The sequence below is a fragment of the Rhincodon typus genome, chromosome 23 (assembly GCF_021869965.1).
Source record: "Rhincodon typus isolate 14 chromosome 23, sRhiTyp1.1, whole genome shotgun sequence".
Classification (NCBI taxonomy): Eukaryota; Metazoa; Chordata; class Chondrichthyes; order Orectolobiformes; family Rhincodontidae; genus Rhincodon; species Rhincodon typus.
In genome coordinates, this window is record NC_063354.1 from 20,452,054 (window position 1) to 20,473,477 (window position 21,424).

Sequence of the window (21,424 nt, forward strand, 5' to 3'; positions counted from 1 at the left end):
ACACCTTAGAAATTCAGAAGTTTAAAAAAAGAATGTAAGTGACCATCCATCTTTGTGTAGTGAAAGATGCTGCAACACATATTTGCTGTGTTGCTGCATTTTCTTGTTTCAGCAAAGAAGCTAGCAAAGTGGTGATGATATAGCTTTAATGAGTTGGTTAAACTCTCAGGCAAACTTTGTTTAGGATAGGGAAATTGCCAAGGAGAGCTGTGCAAAATGACTAACATTTTCTTAGTTAGGAAATTGTAAAGGATTTTGTGTTGTCTTTTTTCAGCTTTGAACATAAAAATGAGTTGTAAACACCAACATAAGTAGATTGTTATGATCCAATTTGAATGTTGAAATGCAGACGTTGCACATGCCAGTACATCATGACTGACTTTAAGGACAATACCTGCACAATTTGTTCATAAATACAAAAGAAAATGTACGCGCCCTTAGTCTTGGGATGTTTTACTTATTTCTTTGACACTTAAATGGAATACAATTTTAAGTAAATTGTGGGTTAGCGCTTGACAACTAGCTGAGGCTCAAAGCCAAGACTAAAGACAGCGGCACCATAAATTATATTGATTTTCTACCTGTAATCTTTAAGTGATTTGGCAAAAGGGTTGTATTCTGTTTTTACACTTGAGACAAAACCTTTTCAAAGTCTGTTTGGAGCTGTTTGTGGTATTTGTGGGTGGAAGGATACTTCCACCACTCCAATTTAATTGACTAGGTACTGAGTCTAACAGCCTATTTAGTTTACAGCGGTAGAAGAACAACTACAAATTAGTTCTAACAGGGGACTAATGTCTTAATAAAATTTAGTTTATTGCTTGATAACAATTAGAACAATTAACTTTAGCTTGTTATGCACTGCTCCATGAATGGGAGACATTCATTACACATTTATCCCTTCAACCTTTAGAGATATTCTCTCTCATTCCCCATTCGAGACCTTTTGATGTCGTCTGATTTGGAGGGTAGGCATGGACTTAATGGGCTGAATGGCCTACCTCCATATTGTAGGGATTCAGTGGTTCTACTTCAGTGAAGACATGCAGCTTTTTTGAGGGATACCATCCTTGGGATTAGAAATTAAACAGGGAAACCCAACAGGTATTCTTCTTAGTTTCTATCAAGTCATTAGAGAATCACTAATCAGGTCAGCATGTGTTGACAATCTCTAAATGTCCCTGAGAAGGTCATGTTGAGCCACTGCAGTCTACATGGTGTAGCTATTCCTACAGTCATATTAACAGGGGAGTTAAAAGATTTTGAGCCAGGAACAATGAGATGATTTCAAGTCAGGATGGTTTGTAGTTTAGAGAGGAACTTGGTGGTGTTCCATTTTGGTCTACAATCCAAAAATAAAGAAAACACAGTGATATGATTTTTACAGCAGCATTTGACTGAGTGTGGCATCAAGGACCCCAAGCAAAAGTGAAGTAAATGGAAGTTAATGGGAAAATTCTCCATTGTTGCAGTCATACCTAGCACATAGGAAGATGGCTGTGGTTGTGGAGGCCAATGATCTCAACCCAGGTTATCACACAGGAGCAACTCAGGACCCAACCATCTTTAGCTGCTACAATTATGACTTTTCCTCCATCATGAGGTGAGAAGGGGGAATGTACACTGATGATTGCACAGTGTTCAGTGCCTGTCACAACTCCTCAGATATTAAAGTAGTCCACGACTTCTACAATGTCTGGACAATATTCAGGCTGGTACTGCTAAATGGTAACATTTGTACAGCACAAGGGTAGCCAATGACCTCCACCATGACAGAACCTAACCATTCCCCTCTGATATTCAATGACATCGCCATCGCTTTCCAACCCCCACTCTTAACATAGAGGAGAATTTGTAGAAAATAAAGGCAGAAATAGGAAAACCAATTATTTTGTCCAATTCTAAAAAAAACTTCAGTGACATTGTAAAGGAAATAAACAATCCAATGTTTGTACAATCAGCTTCAGATTTCTACTTCAGAGCAGACAGCTGTCTGGCCTGAGGCAAGATGTACTGCTTTTGGTACTGTTCATCTGCTCTAATACAATAAACATTGTTCAGAAATTGTAATTGCACAAAATCATTCGGTAATGTTAACAGAGGTTTATGAAAATTATGAACAAAGATGCATCAAATCTCCTACATACAATCACAAGAATATTATGGCGCAGCAAGAGGCCTTTTGGCCCATTGTGTCTGCACCGGACACTGAAATTAAAATGACTAGTGCGTAATTGCTGAGGTTATCCACGCAACTTGTTTTTTAACAAAGAACTGATGTTTGCAATTCTCCAGTCTTTTGGTACTTCCTTTGAATCTGGCAAAGACTGAAAAATTATAGCCGTGCCCATTCACTCTCACATTGTTAAATATCCTTAGATGCATCCCATCCAGTCCTGGTGCCTTGTCAATTTCAATTACCAACAGTCAATCTAGCACTTTTTCCTTATCAATTTTGAACCTTCCTAGTGACAAAGTTTCTTCATTTTTACCATGACCTACGTAATATCTGCCTCCTTTGTAAAGACAGATGCAAAGTATTCACTTAATAACTCAACCTTGCCCCTACCTCCATGGGTAGATCCCCTTTCTGATTCCCAATTTGGCCCACTTCTCCTTTTACTATTCTTGTACTTTTAGAAGACTTTGCAATTTTTCTAGATATCAGCTTCCAATCTTCTTATAATTCTTCTGCTTCTCTAATGTTCTTTTTTACCTCCACTCTGAACCTTCTATCTTCTTCTTGACTCTCAATTGTATTTCCTCCCTGACACCTGACATTAGTACACTTCTTTTTTGTTTTAAGTTAATTTGTGTTTTGTTTTGTCATTCAGGGAGCTCTGGTTATGCTCGTCTTACTTTTCCCTTTTGAGGGAATATACTTCAACTGTATATGACCCATGTGCTCTTTGAAGGTAGCCTGTTGCTCATTATAGCTTCTCCTGCCAACCTTGCATTCCATTATGTCATGACTGACTCTATTACTGCTACACTGAAGTCAAGAAAACTCCCAAATGATTTTTTTTTACTCTGGAATAACTATTTTCATTATCCAGAACATTCAAAGCATTCCCTTGCCAATACTTATTCTACTTGGCACATCTCATTTCCAAGAATCATATCCAACAGTGCATTTTTTTTTTTGGCCTGGACACATTCTTCTGTGGGAAATTCTCTTCAATATAATCTAGAAACACTTGCCACTTGCTGCCCACTACACTAGCAGTCTGTATTTGATCGAGCCAGTACAAGAAGGGCAGTAGAGGAGCTCAGTGCAGAGGAGATCATGCTCTTGAGGGGATTGCAAGGCTAGCGTAGCTAAGCACTTAAGAAGTAATATTGAACTTTTAACTTTTTTTTCTACTTTGTACCTAAGATTTTTGTACCTAGGTACCTTTGCATCTAAAATGGCGCAGGGAATGACAACTTTGTATACCTTTCAATATACTCTTTTATCCCTGTACTTGAATACAAGTGACAATAAAATCTAATTCTAATTTGAGTAATTAGCTGTTCCATAACGTTGCCATCCTTCTGTAATTTCCCTGCAGATTTGTTCCTCTATATCCTTTCCTGTAGTTGGCAGCCTATAGACCACACTGAGCAGTGCAATTGCACCATTTTACTCCTTAACTCCAACCACATGAACTTTCCTTCAACCATCTAGAATGTCCTCTTTCACTAAAACTACAAGGTTCTTGTTAACCAATACTGTCAGCCCTCCTCCTTTGTACCCAGGAATATTAAACACTCAGTCCTGCCCTTCCTTGAGCCAGGTCTCTGTATTCACCACAACATCACATTTCCACATAGCAAGCTATGTCTGTAACTCTGCCAATCTAATTTACTATTTTCCATGCAATCAAAAATATACAATAACCCAGACTTCATTACGTTCTCCTTTACTCTGACACAGTGTATTCAGTTACTACCCTTTATGCCAGTGCTGTCTCTCCAGGTGTTTTATGAACCCTGATATTCGACTCTAATATTCTCTCCTGCGTCCCATATTTTTGCCAAGTTAGTTTAAAGTCCCTCCAACAGCACTAGCAACATGCTTCACAAGGAACTCAGTCCCTGCTCTATTCAGGTGTAACACATCTATGGATAATCCTTTTCTTTTGCAATCCAAAGTTTCATGTTTTCCAAGTTTCTGACTGGGCTGTATATTATCACATTTTGGCTAATTGTCAATTTTAACTTTCACAGAGAGGTTCTCTCTGAATGATACAGTGAACCTTCTCACCATATCATCCCAAACTTGCCTCATTAATTACCTATCTCTCCCCTATGGTGACACTTGCATCCAATAACCAGCCCTATTCTACCGTTCACGTGCTTGGAAGATCTCACCTGTACCAGGATGTCCCAGAACAGACCATATTTCCTGGCGCCGACACTATTTTTAAACAGCACCGTGCACCCAGATTAGCTTTAAGAGTCAGGAACTGCCCTGCACGGGTGACTGACATTTGCACTGGCTATGGAAGAGAAGGAGGAATTTGTCCGTTGCTTTGCAGACAGAGACCTGAAGATTCTGGTGGATGGGGTAATCCAGAGAAGGACCATCCTCTTCCCCCAGTACTAGCAGTGACGTCCACAACACCAGGCCCTGATAGCGTATGTTGAGATTGCTGCCCGGGTCAGTGTGGTCTTGGCTCTGTGGAGTAGTGTCCAGCAGTGCAGGAAGAAGGTCAATGATCTACTCCATTCTGCCAAGATAAGAGCCACCATCTTCTCTCTGCTACCTCATTCTCACGCTCTCTTTCTCTGTTATAGCACACACCACCCATTAATGCTGTACCCACTCCAACACCGAACAGCACTAATCCTGCACGCCCTCTCTGTTATCTACTCAGTAATTTGAGACAAATCACCATTTCCTCTCCATCTACATCAGCACTAACAGCTGTGCCACCCTCTTTCATCTCACTCATTCCCTGCCTTCCTCTCATTCCATGGGCAAAAAACAGCCCATAGTACAGTAAAAACAGATAATAGGCTACCAAAGCTTCGGCTCCTCACCCCTTTAGGAGGAGAGGGGCCTGACCCTGACTACCCCAAGTGGCTGACTGACCATGCCCAAGCAACTTGACTGGTATTGGATGCTGCCCTTAACTTGCTGTGCTGGGAGCCCCTGACTGAATGGTGTCTCTCTTTAAGTGACTAAGGACTGCTGACAACCATGAAAAGCTTCCTGGTTTTGTGTCTGCTGTAAACAGAAAGGCAAGACAGAAGTACTATCAGCTTGGAGGATCTGCCTGAGGAACCAAAACACAAAAATAGGCAATGCAAGACAGAGACACAGTGATCATTCAGGAAGCCTCAAAGTGCCGGTGTGCTAAGATAGTGAGGAAACAAACTTGAGAGGCAGCCAGTGTATAAACTGGGTGTTTGTCATTGCAGGCAAAGTGTTTTTGAAGCAGCATTGCCGTGCTAGCTGCCAGTGAACCCCAAAGTGCAGAAGTGTTCTGCAAGCAGATCTGAGAGCTGTTATGATGATTCTAATAGGCTGGCATGTGTCGGATGTCAGCATCTGTGAACAAGGGATGCATGTGGCTGATACCCTGGAGCATACTCTGAAACATTTTGCTGACTGTCCAAGATGGCAGCCTGGAAGAGTTAGCAATGAGCTGGCCTTGCCAGGTAGTCACTCAGGCTTTCATGTGGGAATTGTAATTGTCTATTTTCCTCATGACAAGTGGTAGGATAGGACACTGCATTCTAATAAGGTGAGATTCAGTGTTAAGGAGGTTGTTATCAAACAATAATCCCCACTAATAGGCAGCTCACCGCTGCATGATGAGAATTTCATCTCAGTGCCTGGAATTTATTTGGAAAATGCAGCTAATTGGTCCCGATGTCGAGGTCAGTCTCACTGGATTTCTCTTACAATTCTGTCAGCTTTCTTGCTATAGGCTATTTTACTTAGGTCCCTATAAAATTCTGCATGTTGTGTTTTATCCCCTATGCATTTGTCTTCAAAGTGTTCTTCAAGGTTTAAAATGATGGGAAAATCTTGTTTTAAAAAGTGCAGTTTATGGTATTTTCTTGATGTTATAACTCTTCATATCCAAGAAGACAAAGAGATCTTGATCAACTGAGTCAACGAGCTGAGGAGTGGCAGAAGGAGTTCAATTTGGATAAATGCAAGGTATTGCATTTTGGTAAAACAATCAAGGGCAGGACTTATAACATTAAAAGTAGGGCTTTGGGGCTAGTGTTGTAGAACCGAGAAACCTGTAGATTCAGGTACATAATTCTTTGAAATTTGCATCACATACAGTTAGGGTGGTTAAGAAGGCACTTAGCATGCTTACCTTCATTGTTCAGATCTTTGTGTATAGGAGTTGGGATGTTATGTCGAGATTGTACAGGACGTTGGTGAGGCCTCTTCTGGAGTACTGTCTCAAGTTCTGGTTGCCCTGTTATAGGAAGGATATTGTTAAGCTGTAAAAGGTTCAGAAGAGATCTACCAGAATGTTGCTGGGAATGGAAGGTTTGAGTTATGGGGAGAGGCTGGCAATTTTTTCACTGAAGCGTAGGATGTTGAGGGGTGACCTGAGAGATTTATAAAATCGTGAGGGATATAGATAAGATGAATGGCAGGTGTCTTTTCCATGGGGGAGTGGGGATTTCAAGACTAGGATTTCAAGGCTATTTTTAAGGTGAGAGGAGAAAGATTTAAAAAGACATGAGGGCCAATTTTTTTCATGCAGAGAGTGGTTTGTGTGTGGAATGAACATCCAGAGGAAGTAGTGGATGTGGGTACAGTTAAAATGTTTAAAAGACATTTAGATAAGTACATGAATAAGAAATGTTTGATGCGATATGGGCCAAGCCCAGGCAGATGGGATTAATTTAGTTTGGGGCTATCTTCAGCATGCACTGGTTGGTCTGAAGGGTCTGTTTCCATGCTGTATGACTCTATGACTCTTGACAGAAATGTTATTATATGACTATTCCTAACAGGCTTGTTTCCACTTTTCAGCAGGAAGAAAATTAATACTTTCATTGAAATATGTTGGTTGATGACTCCATTAAAGTAACAAGAATCAATAAAAGTAGAGAAATAACTTGTTTTATTTAATGGTCATTAAGCACTGAATGCCCCAAAGCAGTCATACATATCCAATGTGTAGTCAATATGTTATGTATACAAATGTTACAGCCAATTTATGCACAGGAATGTACTGTTCAGAGCAATGAAATAAATGATCAGTTACTCTGCTTTGCTAGTGTTGGTTGGGAGGTAAATATTGACCAGGACTCCAGGAGACTTTATCTGTTTCTTTTTGAATAATGCCATGACATACACTCAAACAGGTAGACATGTTCTTGGCTTAACATCTAAACCAAAACATGGCATCTCCAGCAAATGGAACAATGTCTCAAACTGTAGAGAAGTGTCTGTTTAGATTAAGAGGTCATGGCTTGTGCTGTAGCTTGAAACCATAGCCTGAAATAAAAGCAAGCAGGTTCCATTGGTACATGGTGGCATATAGTATTGTGGATTTGCACAAGTAATTTGATACAAGTGTAATAAACACTTAATTATATCCCCAACAGTGATTTCTACCCTATCTCTTTAAAATTCTGTGAAATAGCACCAAAATTGAAAAATTGGTCTCATTTCCTTTTATCAATCCAAAATATTCATAATGTTCAGGCTATCAAGAGAAGCAAAGAGTGATCTGAATCTCCAAGAACGTAGTGAAAAGTTGGCCCTGTTGGAAAGTGTGCCATTGTGTATGTAATCGTGTATGTGTGCATTCACAATGTGTGCTGCTGAATGTTTCCATTGCATGAAAGACTGGGGCTAATTTCAGGAGGATTTAAGCTATAGTACTGGTAATAAAACATAAATTTCGATTATATTGAGAACAGGGAAACTAGTTATGCCTGCTGCAAGTTCTTCAGAAAAATCATCAAGTGATGTTGAAGTTGTTGTAACGAAATGTTTTTTATAATAATTTGTAAAGAAATTATGGTTGATTGCATTGACATCATAGATTTGAAGAGATTATAGAAACAGGACAAGGTGTGGCCTTGGAGGAATTTGAAAATGAAGGTGAAAATTTTAAAGTCAAGATACTGCTTGACCTGGAGCCAGTGAAGCTCAACACATAAACATGCAGATAATTTTCCTACAGCTGTTCAATATAGATGAGCTTATGGTTGGCAAAGTTTCCCATCATTGTGACACAGTCAAAATGTTATTCCTCAAACCATTGTGTAAAGAGAAATGTTTATGGCTCAGTTTCTTGTTGTGATAAAGCACTGAATTATTAAATTTGTAAATGTCTTATTAATTTCTTTATTCCTCCAGACCTAAATGTAGCAGCCTCTGACAAGAAACAACAAGTTTCTAAAATTAAACTGTGCATCTCTCTCAAATGCTTTTTCACAATCACAGAAAAGAATTGTAATTACTAAACTGTTGACAATTCTTTTTCTTCAACAGGGAAGTGACAGCGAATGTGAAGTTGATCAAAACAGACCGAAGACGCATTCTTTTGTTAATCACTACATAAGTGATCCTACATATTACAACTCATGGCGAAGGCAGCAGAAAGGCATCTCAAGAATTCAGGCCTACAATTACACAGAAAGTAAATCAGGTGATCCAGTTCATAATCACCAACCTTCCACTAATTCAACCAGCAGCATCCATGTGCCTCAGGCCACACAGCAAGGCAGCCTCTACCGAGCTAAACGGAGTCTAACACCCACACCCCAACTTCCCTCCAATAACACCAGCCAGTCAAGCACCCTGTATCGGCCTGCTAGCAGCCTCGCTCCAGGATCCAGAACCCCACTAGCAGGATTTTCTTCTTTTGTTTAAACTATGCTGAAAGGTATTTTCTTCTTAGTTCTGAAGTATTATTGTGTGGAAGACAATCACAAATCTGCTATTTACAAACGTGCAGATTTTATTTACTGGAAAAACACAACTGAAAGGGGAAAAAACCATCAGACCATCCTGTACAACATCCTGTCATGGTCTGAAGAGAAAGAGGTCTCCAGCAACTATAAAAGAATGAAGGGGCAGACAGTTTGCCACAAAGAATTAGTTTTGCTATCCAATGGGCTTCATTCTGATCAGCTGAGCAGTGTATGAATCTCACGTATGTCTATAGACATTGGAGAAAAACATAACTTGATGCCATTGTAGCCAATTGGCCAAGTCAAAAAATCTGCGGGCTGTTGTTGTGCCCATTATATATAAAACAAACAGTTCTAATTTAGTTGCTATCCTTGCTATTTGCAACTATTTTTATTGACTAGTTTTCACTTTATTACTGCTGCATGACTGTTACAGTGTGACTCCTCAATAAGCTTGAATCATTTATCTGTTATCAAATGCTGTAATGCCGATAATTTTAACATTTTTAAAAAAACTTTTCATTGGACAAATCTTCAGATTCATATCTGATGTTTTAAAAAGTCTGCCTTTTCTTTGTCTGTTAACTTGTGAGTCGTCATTCACAAAATCAAAAACTGCATGAATCACAAGACATTATTGGCCATGTCTTTGTAAAGTCATAATCATTGTGCTATAAGACCTTTTCTTAATAGTTTCTTACAAAATGCAAGCTTTTTCTCAAATGTAAGGCAAGTGATTCAGTTTGTTTCTAGCAGGAGAAATGTCAATGAGATATCTCATCTGGAGAACTTAATGGGTCAGGTTTGTCAGTAGATTTTCTTTCACAGTGTAACTGTTTGCAATGCAAAGATTCCCCTTTTCTAATGGCTTAAATCTGGAACATTTGGCTTTAGCTAGTAAATTTCTTTTCCCACTTATTCTATCCCTAAATTTAGTTATACTGAGAACTGGTTACAAAAATAGTATCAAATACAAATTAGGTAATTCTGACAAATTTCTCTTACTGTGTTAAAAATTCAAAAATATTTTAGGCATACATTTGTCAAGTCCAGTTATCAGTCTCATGTCATTTTTGACTTTGTAAAAAGTTAAGTACAATGGTTTCTCCTTTCAATTTGATTTTTTTCTGCATGGAGATGTCACTGCAGTTACAAAGAATGACAGAGTAATACCATGTAGGGCCATATTATTAGATGTGCATAGCGGCAGAGTAGCATTACATGGGGAAATGATGATTGCTATGGTGAACAACATTTAATTACATTTAATGATGAACAATAAAATAGGAGTGGTACATATTCTTGTATCCGTAACATAAAACATCATAACTGAAAGAGTCACTAGCAGTCACCATTTCTGTTTCTCATAACAGTTCTTAGCAAATTTGGCAAGTTAATGCAACAAGGAAAACAACTGAACCCTTGCGGAAAAATAATTTAAATAAGTCACATTATGGACTTTCAAAAAGTAATGCATGTTTCCCCAAATCAGTTTTATGTTCCTTATTCTTTCTGCTCCACAGACAGTTGTAAAAATATGATTCACCACAGCAGTGATTTTAATCTGACTATAATGATTAGATACATTGTGATTCTTTTATCAGTTAAGAAAGTCGGATGCCATGTTATCTACAGTTCACCTCCAAATTTAGATTCAAGTTGATTTGCAATGTCAGAGGAGTATGTATCTTTGAATACCAATACAGTGTTCTTTAGCGTGGTATTTTCTGATGTGAGGGTGGATTCTGGCCTTCAGGTCAGTGTGTGTATAGTCATTTGTATCAAATATTGATGTTTATTATGAAAAGAAAACAGGAAAATTTAATGATGGTTCTAACATATCCATATAGAAAACATCATGATGTGATCCTGGCCCAATGGGATCATTTCTAAGTACTAGTATTTTGTTTCTGTAAAATAATAACAGAAATATAGCATATCCTATACAAGTTGGTGGCAGATCATATTAGTGCAACAATAGCGCATAATTAAATAAATAAATACACAAATTATGAAACTTACTTTGGGACCATATCTCTCACATCATTGGTCACCATCAGCCTCCAAATTAAATGTCTAATTAAGATGCCAATCTGTATTAGGAACACATAACTCTAATCAATATTTTAAATTGATACCAAAGCTGGGAATTTTGCAGAACTATATGGAATGTAATTATTGAATTAGTGGCAGTGGATATTCCATACTGAAGCAACAATTGTTATCTGATGAAAACAGAATTACATCTTTAAAATAATTGTGGTTTTAAAATTAATGAGTCAATGTAATAATATGTTTCTGATGAAATAGATTCTCCTGGTAGCAACCAAGAGTTTACAACATAGAGTTTAAAGGAAGCTATCTAGGTAAATATAATAGTAGCTTTTAAATTCAATGTCAATCTTTTGTGATGCTTGAGGTTTTGTTTCAGTCAGCTTTTTTTAAGTTATATCACAACTGGCATAACTTTGCAAGGAAGCAACAAAATATTTAGGTATAGAAATACATATTTATATTTACATATATAGAAACCCATTATGCATATATTTATCTTTCCTATTTCATAATTATCACAAAAATAATTTCCAATGACAATTGTCGTTTTCTAAGAAATACTTGGGTCACGGGCCACAATTCGCAATGCAAGAATACACAAAGATTAAAAAGAAAATGGGGAAAATCAAAGCAATAGATTGGCAGAATGAAGATAGGCTGACAGAGATACGTTTTCCATGGTCTTGAGATGCTGAGGAGACTGAGTTAGGTAAAGGAGGAGATCATGGGATTAGTCCTTAAATAACAAAGGACCAGCTTGCATTCATGATCATTACAACTGTCCACATAAAAATTGTGAGCCTTTGAATGTCAATTTAATTGCTCTAAGTCATGTTCAACACAGTGCTGTCTACAGGAAATATGTGGTAATGTTTCTTCAACTAATCAGATTGAAGAATCCTCATTGAGCCAAGCAAAATATAAACTTGTAAGTATATTATTAAAATATATAATTCAATCTAAAATAATGTCTAGAAAATAAAGTGAGGTAAAGAATTGCACTGAGGGAAATAAGAGACAAAGTGAACGTAAAAAGGTGATGTTTTTAAAATTTCTTTATGGAGTGTGGCGTTGCTGGCTTGGCCAGCGTTAATTGCCATCCCTAATTGTCCTGAGGACAATTAAGAATCAACCACATTGCGGTGGGTCTGGTGTTACATGTAGACCATACCAGATAAGGATGGCAAATTTCCTTCCCAAAGGAAAACAAATGTGTTTTATGACAATCAACAGTGGTTACATGGTCCCTATTAGACTTGCTTTTTATTCTAGATTTTCATTGAATTTTAACTTCACAGTCTGCAATGGTGAAGTTCAAAGCCATGTCCACAGAACATTAGCCTGTGCTTGTGAATTACTAGTCCAGTGGCATTATCAATAAGCCACCACCTCCTCCCTCATAATAATTAAAATCTGAGGGAATATGGCTGTACATTTATAAAAGTTCATTTCAGAGAGGTCATATTGCAAAATTAAGGTTTATCACATTATTAAAAATTTATTTCATTTCAACTGAATTCACAAGCCTTTTTTTTTCTGTTGTGCTTGGTGCTTAGCCAGTTGGATTAGCACATCAAATTCACACCTTCATTTTTGCTGAATCTCTCGGCAAAATACAAATATGGTGAGATTTGCATATGAGCAGGGCAACTCAGACAGCAGCTTTATTATTTCCACACTAATGCAGATGGCAAAAGTTTCTGTCCAATTTACTCATGATGATGCGAATTGTTACATTTATTACTATGCTTAATACAAAATACAAGCAATTCTATCTAAATTCTAATGTGTAATGCACAAGATTAACTTGGGCTGAATTCACTATGTTCTTGGGAGGTGTAAGTTTATTCAGATCAAGCTTTGAATATGGTACTAAAGTTTTAATCTGATAATAGTGCTTGTTACAGTACCCTTTTTGCAGTGAGTAAATTTCTTCAATGTGGTCACTCAACTCAGAATCTGTCATATTTGATAATGGCATAAATTCAGGATAGTTTTTAATACATATTGGTCAAATATACTGTGTGCACTGGAGTATGCTTACAGTTTAAACAAGAACTGACATTGGAGGATGTCTAGTTGTTTAAATTCATGATCACTGTAGTTTTGAGTGGGATCTGAATTATGCTAGTTGAGTTACCTCCCTGATCAATATCTTGATAACTTCAATACCAATGTACAGGAACCAGTTGAGCTTTTCAATATTGTTAACAATGCAGCAACTTCCTGCAGAAAAACAAGTCCCAATTAGAATGAAAATAAGACTGACGCATGGAATGTGAGGCTTGCAGTTTTGCTAACTGCAGAATATGGTGTGCTGATGATCTATATAGACAAAAAACTACTGTGTTTCTGCTGAGTTAGTTGGTTTCAAGTGGAACAACAGCAGGACACCATAACTGGTCTAAATGTTCCAGCACACAGAAAAATCAAGCACGGTTACAATTACTAATCCCTATTCTAACTTCCACTGGAAAATATGTGTATTTGGATGATTTTAATGGAAATATAGATGAATAATTGACGAAATACTCTCAATCACTATTTTACAATGTGAAAAAATACCTAGATCAATGAAAAAAAACTCTCTATATTTAGGATATTCTTCTTGTTCCTCCCCGTTAAAATGGAAATTTCAGTCATTAAAATTTGATACAATATATTATCACAGTGATCTGTTTTAGTGTGAATATTGTAATAAATTAAGCAGTTATGACACATTGACAATTGATAGTTACATTATTTAGTTCTCCTATTCTCCTGCCTCTTATAATGTATACACATACATTGTAAAGCAGTATTCACAGAAAAAGTTACAAACTACTTTGAGGAGACTTTAAAGAATTAATGTAATGTCAGAGTTCACTTGAAAGTTTTTAATGGGACAGATTTTGTTCTTGCAGGTTATGATGTCATTTGCTTCATCATTGTAAACTTACTTTACAAACACAAAATAAAAGCATATAGTTATGTTTATTGAAAACAAAGAATGGATGCAAGCTGGTGTCTTGCTTCAATCAGATCCAATGTAAATTTAATCAGTTGTTATCTTACAGAATGGAAGTTGTATCTTTGGAGGAATTTTCCCATTCTGTTAAAAATAAAAGGAGCAAGCATGTTAGGTGGCATTTAATACATCAGCCCCAGTGCTGAGGGAACTCATCCAATCACTCACCAATCAGCTCAATAAGCACTGACGGGTGAGCATGGATAAGTTTTTCAATGAATCACAAGCTTCGACACTGGTATCCCAGGTCACCAGAAGCTGCCAGCCAATCAAAGGCCGGTAGCTTCTGTGTCGTAAAGTCCGCAGGTCAAGGTCACTCCTCGTTGGATCCAGTGATGAGAAAGTAAACACTTTTTGTACTCCTCATGGGGTCAGAGGCAAAGACAGGTGGGTGGCTTTCAGACATCATTTCCTTGACCCCACCTTCCATGCCTTGGATTGCCCCCACGCCAGCAGACAAGTCACCTGATTTCCAAGTTAGGAAACTGGCTGCCTTTTTACCCACCAGTGAGACAGGTGGTTGGGGAATCAGCAAATTGAGGCACTTAAAATAGCCATTATTTGAGCACTTAAGGCCCTTAATTGGTGGCAAGTGGAGCTTCTTGCCCAAAACCTAATTAGTGAGATGGTGGTGAGTTTCTTTTTCAAAAAGATTATTATTTCCCCTTCTTGCCATTCTCACAGAATAGGGAAATTGAATTCCTGTCTTTTACTTTATATATTATTTAGCCATAAAGTAGATCTCAAATTAAATATTAAAAACTGCCTAAAGATATGCATGGGCCAACAAAACATAGTATATGGTGAATGTTGAGGCACCTCTAGTGTAGCATCCCTACCACTGAGCCAGCAGATCCAGGTTTAACTCCAGAGATGTCATAACACATCTGAACAAGTTGGTATATAAATATCTATTGTGAGTGTAAAATTGAACCACCAATCTGTTTACATTGTTACCATCTCAGTCAATTACTTTCTGGAGATGGTGGAAGACTGGAAGCGAGACACAATGTGCTCTTACGATCATCGCTGAACCTTGAAAAACTTTTTTATTTTGAATACCATATTACTTAATCAGCACACTGACAGAAATTATGCTTAAGAAATTGAAAACTACAATTTGTGTCTCAATTGTTTGCCAGTGGTGTTACACATAGAATGGTGAGTTTTTTTAAAATCAAAATTCTGTTTCACACAAGTGACTTCTAGTGAGTCAGAAAATCACCAAAGTGCTGTATTTTAGTAGGTTTTGTTTTAGAAGTAACAACTTGTATTTACATAGCACTTCTACGATAACAAAATACCTAGAGATGCATCACAAAAATATTATAAAACAAAATGTAACATTAAGCCACATTGGGAGAATCAGGGTAATTGATTAAATGCTTGATCAAGTAAGTGGATTTTGAATAGTGTCTTTAATTCAATTTTTCCTTTGAGAGCAGAAGCTTTTAGGCAAAAAAATCCTGAGCTTTGACAAATCAGGATTGACCCAGCAGACTGGGATCTGGCAATTTTTAAAAAATTTATTGTACAAACACGGTTTGGAAAAGAGCACTTTTCCTTTATCTCCAGGATCTGTATTTGATTTCACACCATGCCAATACAAGGAACTCCACCTTCTACAAAGTCTTTAATTAAACTATTACTGGTAAGATTTTAGTTGGTGAAAATTGACTCTTTATTAGAGAAAGCATAACAGTTAAAAAGTGGTATTATTCACATGATTGCAGCAGTGATGCACTTCTAAGATTCAGGTTACATAAGATGTGACAGCAGTCATCTTTATATCACATTTGGTGCAGACAATGGGCTGATCGAAGTGCTTGATTCAATAATCTTTTAAGCAATGTTACAAAATAGCCAGATGGTGGACAGAACACATGTATCTCTTGTCATAATTGCTGCTGTAAGACCTAAGCAATTTTGATGGTCAGGTCTTACAACTATAGGGTTGCTGTGTCAAACCAGCTGCCTCCTGACTCCATTAAAAGAAAGGACGTCAGTGCATTTAATAAGCAACTTCCAGCAATTAGTATGAGACCCAATGGTTGGGTTGATCAATACCTTATTTGATTCACTTCAACATTAAAATTACAGGATGTCCAATATATATTTTGAAACCTCTTCATTTATTTCATTCCGTCAATGTTGCCATCCTTTGGGGGTCCCAGTTGTGAAGCAAAATCCAGCGTCCTTACCCCGGACCAAGAGGCCCATCCTTTCCAAAGGTGTGTAATAACATTGCTGAACAGGTTGATTAGAAAGATTGGTTAATAAATTTGGCCTCCTATCTTAAATAGAGTGATACTCTAGCCACCTATCTCAAATCCCCTAATAAGATAATTGTGACCAGATTACTAACTGAATGGGGTGGCCCCCTGCAATATATCAGCAATTAGTGTTATATTACAGTAGGTGGTTACAGCTAAAAGGAACCCAAATATATGAATTTGGAAGTGTTTCTTTCCTTGCACTTCACAATCCTAAATTAATTGTATTGTCTACTCTTTCATCTTGGAGCCTGCATTTGTAGAAGGAAGAATAAAAATTATAAAGATTTAAAAATAGTGTTTTTTCACCTTTAGAATTTAGATTTTAGTCAAACCTAGAGGGTGTTATAAAAATGTATTTTTCTCTGGCTGCCCAAACTTCACCATAGAACCTAATGCTACCAACAAGAAATTTCAAGAAAAAAAATCCCTGGGTGTAAATAGTGGCCAAAAGGGGAATAGTAACTGCAAATGTTAACCAGTCATTTTTAATGATATTTGTGATCTTTATATAAAAAAGTGTTTCTATATATTTTCTTAAAATTTCTGAAATGGTACTATTGTTTTTAATCCTATGTAATTCAAAATCATGAAGAAAAATGCATTATTTTAGAAATCAATATTCTGAAGTAGCAGCTATTTCATTCTTCAGTTTTAAGTATGTACAATGAACGGCAGATATGTCAATATGATACGTCCAAACTGAGGGATGTTAATCTACATATTATTTCATCTTCATCTGGTAAATCTGACTTTTTATCAGTCTGTAAAATGTTAACAAAGAAAACTGCCCCCAGTTTTGCCTATGTTCACTTTATGTTTTAACGCTGAGTCCAAAGATCCAAACCGGTTTTATGAAAATTAACACCATTCACATGCTGTGACATTTTCTGCTATGTGGTGGAAATCCTGCTATGAAATGTAGACTTAAATATTGCTTTATTCTTTTTCATTATCAGTTAAAAGTGTGAACTTTCGCAATTATGTTTGTTTTTATAGGTCTGTGTATTTGCATCATTCTTTTAGTGGTTTAAGCTCTTTATAGATAATATTTTGCCAAAGTCATGCCAAATTGTGCTGTCTATAAAAATGTTATTGTTTCATTCGTGTTTCTCTGTACACAGTACTTTGCTGTTGTGATTTTTTTTTTCTGATATGCCTTGTTCATGATGTTTGAATACATTAGTTTTATCTTTGTTTCCCTGCTCCCTGATGTTTGGCTTTATTATAAATCTCAGGTTAATGCAGACATTTGTCAATACATTGAACATTTTTTACATCATATACGGTCATAGAAAATTGAGATATATTTTGAGGCTAATATTTCAAATATTGCTTCAAGGAAAGACATACATATGTTTATTTTTCTTGAATAATTATTCCTTTGAGGAAATATTAGGGCATGAAAAGAGTGTTTTCTGTATTAAAATATGTTGGTAAGAATCAACACAATGTCTACATCTGCAGCGAGGCCTGAAGAAATTCACCGTTGCTATGCTGACCTTCTTTTCCATATAATGTTGGTGATTCTGTAGAGTTGATGAACAGAGTAAGAGTTTTGATATATGTCATTACAAGGTTTGTGATCATTTTCAGTTTTATATGTGGCCGAGAAGAACACAATTTCTATTCTCATCAAGCATAAAGCTGAATAAGATGACATCTATGACACAAATACAAGGGACATTTAAGGACATAACAGCTAGGAGCAGGAGTAGATAATTCAGCTCCTTGATTCTGCTCTGCCATGTGATACAATGATGGCTGATCTCATCTCATCCTCAACTCCACTCTTCTGCCTGTTCGCCATAACACTTCAACTCATTGGTAATTAAGAATCTGTCCATCTCCTTCTGTCTATTATCCAGTTTCAAATGAATTGCCAAACCTCTGACAAGAACTATACTTAAATTAGCATTCACACCTTGCATGGAACACAAGATGGAAAACATTTGACAATTTTTTTTACGAGAAGAAGTGGGGAAATAACAAATATTTCATAAACTGAGTAACCTGCTTAAGTTTATTGTGTAGTTAGTTTGGTCCAATTTCATTGAAATTTACATTGAGATACAGGTGAGATTTCAGTTATATCTGAGCAGTCTATACATGCAGCGTTTACAGAATTTTATTTGCAACACCAAATAACATTTCCTATTTGCTGAAGTTAAATTTATGGAATTAAAAATGTCATGTATAAGCCATAAGCTTTCTAACATTCACAAGCTATTTCAGTCAAAAGGTTTGGAGGAATTTGTTCATTCTTGCACCATTATCTTACATTTACAAATGAAAAGATCAGAGTTGTGCCACATTAGTAGCATGCCATTAAAATCCTCCATCTTGGAGAAGATTTTCTCTTGCAGGTGGTAATGCATTAGGTTCAATTTTTGATAGGTCCCCACCTCTCTCATATATCATTGTAACTTGTGAATCTGAACTGAAGGCAATGAAATTCAACAGTGAGAAGTAAGTAGTAAACTGAACCCTAAATATTTAATTTCAAGGCTCGTTGTATTGCACAAAGAATTCAGTGTTTATAATTCAGGATAGTCATTTCCAATGCCAGATCTCTCATCAGCAACATCCAATCTGAAATTTGCCTGCTAAATCTTTTCAACAACATTTTTTTTGAAGTTTAAGCAATATAACCTATGTATAGAAGACCATGTATTAATACAGTATTATTTGAGTAGCATTCATTTTTATTCCATCATTGTTTTCCCCATCTACTGATTGCACTGACTTAAGGCAAAATAAAGTCTCATGGATATAAGCAGTTCTCCAGCAGCTTAATAATGAATTATTTTTGTCTGAATCCGGAAAACTAAGCTAATTCTGTTCTCCCAATCCTGGAATTCCCTTCCTAAGGACATTGTGGGCCAACCTACAGCACTTGGACTGCAGCAGTTCAAAAAGGAAGCTCTCCGTCACCTTATCAAGAGCTACTCGGGACAGGCATTAAATGCTGGACAGCCAGCAATACCCATGTCCCAAGAATGAATGAAAAAAACAATGTCCGCATATTCATACTTTCCCAGATAAATATCTAAAATAAAATCTGACCCAGTTTTTTTCAACTGTAATGGAATGCAAGGGTAATTTGATAATTATTTGTTTATTAAATACAGGAAAGTTTCAGCAACAAAAATACTTCCATGGTGATAAGTTTATTGATCTTTCCAACACAGTTTTGCTTCCCGTAACTAGTGTTTCATTGCATACAACAATGTTTTAGATTGCAGGAATTATGAACAGTTACATTTTCAAAGAATACTTACTTAAAAATTGACATGCAAATTTAGTTTCAAAGTTACTCAAGATACAGCAGGGAGCATTAGAATAGAAACTTGACCAGAATTTTCCCAATCATCTGAAAATCTGACCAGGAGCAAAATTTGAAAAGAGCACGTTGGGTCAGCTAACTGACACCTTCTTTCCTCTGGCAGCTTTTACAGGGATGGGGTTTGCATTCAAGAGAATATTATATGATTATTTAAATTGAAGCACAATGTACAGGAAAAGACAAAAGATTGGCATTAAGTCTAAAAGCTCAATGAGCCAGTACAGGTATGATGGGCCAAATGGCCTCTTTGGCATTGTAATAATTCTGTGATTGTGTTCAGTGCAATAGAGTCTAACTGTGGGAAGCAGAAGATTGAGACCATTATTGAGCCAATTGGCAAAAAGATGTTGTTACTACTATATTGCAGTCAGGCCCCCTCATGAGACCTGAGTTCTGAAATGAACTGAAGGCAGTCTTCCAGTGGTTAGCCTGTGTGGGGGCATTCATGGGTGCTTCCTTTCCATCAAAGACCAAGTGCAATGTGACAGCCACTGCAGCAGTTGCAGGCCATCCTGTTTGCTAAGATAGTATGACAGCTGTGGCCATGAGGAATTTGTTTTAACATTTTACAAAGGTGCAAAGATAAATTCCCCATTTTGAAATGTCCTCAAGATCTCCATTTGTCTCAAGAGCACCCATCTCTCCCAGTGGAGCTGCCGGGCAGCTTTCATTGTGGGACTTCTGGGCATCCTATTTCATTGATTTGCTCACTATCTGTAGCTGGATCAAGTCCCCAGAGGTAGCTTTTTGATTTGCCCCTCCTTGATAATCATGAACAATATCCTTGAACGGGCACTTTCCGGGAATCCAATCCTGAATTGAACTGAACATTAGGATTGGGACCCAATCTAGAAAATTCAGCCCGTTATGCTTTAGAATGACTTGTCATTTGGAATTAAACATCTGGTACTGTTCTAGAGGTATCAAAATTTGTATATAAAATTATTAATTTATCACAGCCAGTTCACAATGTAACCAGATTGCCACGATACTGAGGCTTTTACGACTCAAATTCAAGACTAGGTTTGTTAACGATAGCAAATAATGTAAATATTTATCACTACAATCATGTCAGAGTTATAATTCAAGACAGCTGGACACTGAGCCACAGTTCCATCATGCTGGCTTACATTTAACAAAACTTGCACAAAAAGCAATAACTAGATTTCTGGACTCTGGCGTGCAACTAAATCCAGCCATGTTAAGCCGAAGCTGCCCTTTTTAGCAGAAAATTGAAGGTGGCATGAAAATTGTAAAGGCAATGTTTGTCTAAGGGTTATACCGACATCAAAATCCATTGAACATCAAATATGGTGTTTAAACTGGCTCTGGCATGTTTACAATTTTTTTATTGGGTTTAAACTAATGAAGAGGGTGCACCATGGGTGATGAGAATTTATACGTGAGCTGTATTGTTACGCCCAGAACCTGGTAAGGTGTCTCAATTTGTTACAGTTCCAGACAGCGTACCCAACTGGTTAGCTCCTGAGTGAGCAGGGATATACTGGCTCCTTCCTTTATTCATCTGCCCCTTGATTGATTGTAACAAGATTAATTTAGAAACAAGTCTTTTCCCTCATATAACAAGGTGTAGAGCTGGATGAACACAGCAGGCCAAGCAGCATCAGAGGAGCAGGAAGGCTGACGTTTCGGGCCTAGACCCTTCAGAAAATTCCTTTTTCCCTTATAGATAATTTGGGTCTGGGAAAAAGTTAACGTTCTGTTTTAAAAGGAGCCAATTTAACCAGGTTTTTGAGTTGACAGAGAGTGAATTTATTAATTATTAAACATGAAAATTTAGGAATGCAACACACACACACACACACACACACACACACACACACACACACACACACA

The 21,424-nt window shown here is 37.1% G+C and overlaps 1 protein-coding gene and 1 long non-coding RNA gene across 2 annotated transcripts in view; one reads left to right on the plus strand and one right to left on the minus strand.

The window, feature by feature from the left end:
- The window catches only part of sdk2b (sidekick cell adhesion molecule 2b), a 428,005-nt gene extending 418,124 nt beyond the window's left edge, over positions 1-9,881 (plus strand). The window contains exon 45 of the mRNA XM_048611111.1: positions 8,465-9,881. Coding sequence (XP_048467068.1) covers positions 8,465-8,845 — 381 coding nt within the window. The 3' untranslated portion in view covers positions 8,846-9,881. The remainder of the gene's footprint in view (positions 1-8,464) is intronic.
- Positions 9,882-14,964: 5,083 nt separating this feature from the next.
- LOC125485882 overlaps positions 14,965-21,424 on the minus strand; it is a 12,692-nt gene continuing 6,232 nt past the window's right edge. Inside the window, exon 3 of the long non-coding RNA XR_007264610.1 lies at positions 14,965-16,195. This is a non-coding gene — a long non-coding RNA (uncharacterized LOC125485882). The remainder of the gene's footprint in view (positions 16,196-21,424) is intronic.